The sequence below is a fragment of the Setaria viridis genome, chromosome 2 (assembly GCF_005286985.2).
Source record: "Setaria viridis chromosome 2, Setaria_viridis_v4.0, whole genome shotgun sequence".
NCBI lineage: Eukaryota > Viridiplantae > Streptophyta > Magnoliopsida > Poales > Poaceae > Setaria > Setaria viridis.
Genome location: NC_048264.2, coordinates 26,956,565 through 26,962,390, shown reverse-complemented (window position 1 = coordinate 26,962,390; position 5,826 = coordinate 26,956,565). Strand labels below are relative to the sequence as shown.

At 49.4% G+C, this 5,826-nt stretch overlaps 1 protein-coding gene across 1 annotated transcript; it reads left to right on the top strand.

Annotated features, from left to right (window-relative positions):
* The first annotated feature begins 633 nt into the window (after positions 1–633).
* Positions 634–5,188, top strand: LOC117842336 (L-ascorbate oxidase). The gene is made up of 2 exons (XM_034722745.2): positions 634–1,586; positions 3,922–5,188. Exons 1-2 carry the CDS (start codon positions 834–836, stop codon positions 4,876–4,878), a joined length of 1,710 nt encoding a protein of 569 aa, XP_034578636.1. The 5' UTR covers positions 634–833; the 3' UTR covers positions 4,879–5,188.
* Positions 5,189–5,826: the final 638 nt, after the last annotated feature.

Sequence of the window (5,826 nt, the reverse complement as noted above, 5' to 3'; positions counted from 1 at the left end):
TTCTCCATTACCAGCTGTATGATTGTTGATTGGGGATGACTCAGATCCTGCAATATTTGTCGATTACGCGCTACATAATAATATGCATCATCACATGGCCTTGTCCATATGGGTTCTATTCAAGAAGAGTGTCCAAGTTACGCATTAGACCATGCATGCATTCACGCATCCTGCAACATATGTAGTTCAAGCGAGGAATCAGGAAGATTGGAAGACTCAAGTATGTATCCACGTTTGGTGGGAAACTGGGGAGGAATTCCACTCGCTCTTCAAAATTTCCGGCCGGCTGATGAGCGGTCAGCAGCGCACGGAACAGGTGTTTGTGTGCATAGAAACATGTTGCCAAAGGAAGCTGGCTTTGAGATCAACAGCAAGTTCGTTGGTGTAAGATGAGATTAATTAGGCTCTCAATTAATTCAAGTAAGCAGTGAAACATTTTGCATTGCCTGCGCTTATCTCAAGGGACCAACTCCAATCTCATCAGCTGATGAACACATATCCTCACAATATGAAGCACATGCGTTCTCTGAAACTCTGAATAAAATATGATTGAAAAAGTCGTGTATGGTTGGTGTCACGCGGAGGTCTCTCAAATCTCTCTCTAGTCAGTCTCTATATATGCAGAGACATCCCGTTAATCACCTCAACACATACCGGCTACTAACTAGCCTACCAGCCTCAGCTCAGCTTTCAGCAAGGCACTCCAAACCAGCTGCTGCCGCATCCGGCCGGCGCCGGAGCGCCGCGCGCAGTTCCCATCCCTGACAGCGACAAAAGTAGCTACCTATACACGAGAGCCGCGAGCGCCTGCTCTGTGCTCATCAGAGCTCACAATGGGCCGGCCGCCGCGCCTCCTCTGCTGCCTCTTCCTGACCCTCTCCCTGGCCGCGGCGGCGCGCGCCGCCACGCGCCACCACGAGTGGGACATCAGCTACCAGTTCACGCACTCCGACTGCGTGCGCAAGCTCGCCGTCACCATCAACGGGCAGACCCCCGGGCCGACCATCCGCGCGACGCAGGGCGACACCGTCGTCGTCCGGGTCAAGAACTCGCTGCTCACGGAGAACGTGGCGATCCACTGGCACGGCATCCGGCAGATCGGCACCCCCTGGGCCGACGGCACGGAGGGCGTGACGCAGTGCCCCATCCTCCCCGGCGACGTCTTCACCTACACCTTCGTCGTCGACCGCCCGGGCACCTACATGTACCACGCCCACTACGGGATGCAGCGTTCCGCGGGGCTCAACGGCCTCATCGTCGTCGCGGCGGCTCCCGGCGGGCCGGACGCCGAGCCGTTCCGCTACGACGGCGAGCACAGCGTCCTGCTCAACGACTGGTGGCACAGGAGCACCTACGAGCAGTCGGCCGGGCTCGCGTCCGTGCCGATCGTCTGGGTCGGGGAGCCGCAGTCGCTGCTGATCAATGGCCGCGGGAGGTTCGTCAACTGCTCGGCCATGGCCGCCGGGGCGTGCAACGCCACCCACCCGGAGTGCGCCGCGCCGGTGTTCGCCGTCGTGCCGGGCAAGACGTACCGGTTCCGGATCGCCAGCGTCACCTCGCTGTCGGCGCTCAACTTTGAGATCGAGGTACGCACTTCCGTTTCCCCCCGTACCTCTTTGACCTTTAAGGCTACAAATGGCATTGCTAGAGAACCAAAGTAATCTTTAATTATATCAATAGAATGAGCACAATCATGTGCTTCGTTCGTTCCCCAAAACAAAACCAAGCAAAATAATCAAAACCGCAGTTTTTTGCACCATGACCAAACTGTAAAAACAAAAAAAGGCTACAGCAATACCACATTTACAGAACATGAAGCAAGCTTTAGGCTTGAGAAGTGCTGCCTACATATAAATTAACCAAGAAATCTATGCCCATACAAAAATATGAAAATAAAGTCAAGTTTAGCTAGAAAAATTCACAGGATGACATCCAGATTTGGTAGTAGCATGTCGACCAGTTAGCAAAAGATTATGACGCAAAAGGCATGCACTGACACTGAAAAATATAATCCCCCTTGGTACTCAAAAACCCACCTAGACGCAACGCAACAGTCGAAAGGCTACTGGAATGATCCTTTGTTTGTGTTGATCTCAATCAATTCATAATAAAATAAAGAGAAGAATAAAACTTTTTTTTTGAAAATTAGGGGAAAAAATTAGCCTGCGAGATTAGTGTAGGTTCTCGGCAGCAATACTGGGTAAAATCTGAAGGTGGGAGCCCCATGTGGTTGTCGTCGCCCGAAACAACGCGGAGTGCGCACGAACTTCTAGGCAGCGGGCGAGCGGTGGAGGCGCTATCTACATGGGAAATGGGATGTGAGGAAGCGGACGCCGGCGGCCGGCGGCCGGTGGGGTTGCTTTGGATCCATCTGCATCATGCGCTGGCTGCTAGCAAGCGGAGCGATTTGCTCCCCCGTTTCCGTCGTTTCAGATGGCCAACCCGCGTCAATCTCGCGCCTCTCGAGGCCTGCCGTTGTCTTGGGGCATCATCCATCCTGTAGCGGAGCTCGTGGCATTTTTTAATCTGCTGACATGTTGCACTAGCACACCATGTGGTGGTCCACTCAAACTAGACGTTGGCGGTGCTTCCAAGCAAGCCTCCGCCGCTCCCTTGTGTCTTTGGCCACCGTAAAATAATCCCGCCATTGTTGGGCATGCATGTTCGGATCAGTATATCTTGGTTACCGTGTTGCATGCATGTTCGGATCCGTATATCTTGGTTACCGTGTGACCTGCAAGCGAGCTTGTATATATATACTCCCTCCCGCGAAGAGTAAGTTTGATTAAAATTTATATCAATATTTATAACACTAAATACGTATGATATGAAAATATATTTCATAACGGATCTAATAATTGATATATTTTTATATAAATTTGATCAGTAGTTTGACTTAGGATATTTGCGGGAAATATTCCAAACGAAATACCCATACTATATGCATGTCGTGTACCGTGCAGCCGTCGTTCTTGACGCCTAGATTATTACACTAAACCTACCATGCATCTTGCCAGCTGGTTTTATTTTATATACTTGTATATCCATACAAATAGTCGTGACCCATATAGTACTCAATTTATTCCAAATTGTAGGTCATTTTGATTTTTCTATGTGTATGTTTTTTTCTATATATTTAGATGTAGTGTATGTCTAGATGCATAATAATATTTATGAACCTTAAAAAATTAAAATAATCTACAATTTAAAATGGGATCTACAATTTAAAATGGAGAGAGTATATCGTTAAGAGATGTTGACAAGCAAACTGCAACTTGCCCAAAAAGTCTGACTAGGCATCACATCATCACACATTTTCTTAACGACACGATAAATAGAACTACGACAAGATAATCACCAATAACTTATCGACATATGTCTGCTCTTTTGGATTATCAGTGTGGCTAATCAATTTAGCAACTGAAACTAACGCGTGCAACGCAAGTCTTCTTGACCTGGTCTTGGATATCTTAATTTATAGTGTATGAGTGTACATTGTATAGTACCAGTCTTGCGTCCAACGGTTACCAACTCTTGCAAGTATTAGCATGTGGTGCATTGCTCACGGCATGAAACACGACGAAACAGGAAATGCGGAGCTTGTCATCAGCTGGATGATTATTATAACTTCAAAATGGTTTAGTAGGCCTTTGTACGTCCTCTCGTATGCATGCAGAACCATTTGCAAATGCAATTGCTTCAACAGGAGCCACAGCTGACTCGTTCCTACTTGTATCGATTTCTGATGCCGGTCATAAGCCTTTAACAAAGGCCGAAGCCACTTAACAACCATTTTTTCATAAAAAGATTACGCCACAGTTTAGCTTTCACGAACACTTTATGTGTTTCTTTTTCTAGGAAATGGTCCTCTCTTTCAAACAACTGGTCGTCTAATTGATTGACCGTACTGCATGCATGCAGGGACACCCTATGACGGTGGTTGAGGCCGACGGGCACTACGTGAAGCCGTTCGTGGTGAAGAACCTCAACATCTACTCCGGCGAGACCTACTCCGTGCTCATCAAGGCCGACCAGGACCCCAACCGCAACTACTGGCTCGCCTCCAACGTCGTTAGCCGCAAGCCCAGCACGGCCACCGGCACCGCCATCCTCAGCTACTACGGCGGCCGCAGCAGCACCCGCCGCCCCCCGCCCACCACCCCTCCCACGGGCCCGGCCTGGAATGACACCACGTACCGGTTCCGGCAGAGCGTGGCGACGGTGGCGCACCCGGCGCACGTCGAGCCCCCGCCGCCGCGCGCCGACCGCACCATCCTCCTCCTCAACACCCAGAACAAGATCGACGGGCGCATCAAGTGGGCGCTCAACAACGTCTCCTTCACGCTGCCCCACACGCCGTACCTTGTCGCCATGAAGAGCGGGCTCCTCGGCGCCTTCGACCAGCGGCCGCCGCCGGAGACGTACGCGCACCAGGGCTACGACGTCTACGCCGTGCAGAAGAACCCGAACACGACGACCAGCGACGGGCTGTACCGGCTGCGGTTCGGCTCCGTCGTCGACGTCGTGCTGCAGAACGCCAACATGCTGGCGGCGAACAACAGCGAGACGCACCCGTGGCACCTGCACGGGCACGACTTCTGGGTGCTCGGCTACGGCATCGGCCGCTTCGACCCGGCGGTGCACCCGGCGACGTACAACCTCAAGGACCCCATCCTCAAGAACACGGTGGCCGTGCACCCCTACGGCTGGACGGCGCTGCGGTTCAAGGCCGACAACCCCGGCGTGTGGGCGTTCCACTGCCACATCGAGGCCCATTTCTTCATGGGGATGGGCATCGTCTTCGAGGAAGGCGTCGAGCGCGTCGGTCAGCTCCCGCAGGAGATCATGGGGTGCGGGAAGACCAAGGGTGGCCACTGAACCACTGATTAATTATCACCACCACCATCTGATCGATGTTTTTCCCCTTCTGTATGTGCATTATTCCTGAAGATGTCAAATTGTTCCGTTATTTTTTTTTTGTTTCATTCATGTTCCAAATATAAATGAAATCTAGATGATAATTGTATGGGTAGTTAGATTTGTGATGTTGCATTATTTACATCCCTGTGATTTTCTTACCTGTAATGTACTAAAATGAGTGCCATTGTATACTGAGCAAACGAAACAAACATTTGTTCAAATTTGTTGGTTATTAACCAAATTTTAATAATACAAATGTATTGTCTCCTTTTCTCCTGGGTTAAGGTCTTTGGAGAACTGATACAATTAATTAATTTGTTCGTGTTTAATAAGAATGCACGAGGATGTGTTTAATTAGAATGCAGCATTTAGATCATCTGATTAGAATGCAAGTGTCTGTAAAAAAAATATATATGGATGCCATAATGATATGATTCTAGATCAACACCATGTGCTTCTTTTACAGACACTGCACCGTGCTCAGTGACATTTATCGATGTTTACAAAAGAAAGTGCTAAGCCTGCTGAGTAAACATGATCGAGAGATTCGAGAGGCTGATGAGCTGATCAGACAGCTTTGGAGCTGTAAAACAATCTGATCACACGGTTTCGACCTGGCATATATCACACCGTCCAACTTTTGTTTTGCAGTCATTTCGCCAGATGCGGTCTGGAATCATTTGCATGTGCACATCAGCGACTAGCGACAGCCGACAGACCGTCGTCCCAAGTATTCCAGCTACAAAAAAAAAATATGTAGTTTAGTACGGTACACGAATGGTGTTTGTTCAGCAACCAAGATATAGGGTTTTGCATGTATAACTGAGATGATCGAGACAAAACCACAATACGTGCTACGGATTAAGATTTAGGGTTACATATAAAGCATTTCTGCTGGAATGATGC

Coding starts and splice junctions, on each gene's coding strand:
- LOC117842336 (XM_034722745.2), top strand. CDS start 834: ATGGGCCGGCCGCCGCGCCTCCTCTGCTGCCTCTTCCTGACCCTCTCC. Junction 1,587..3,921: donor CGCTCAACTTTGAGATCGAG/GTACGCACTTCC, acceptor GCATGCATGCAG/GGACACCCTATGACGGTGGT.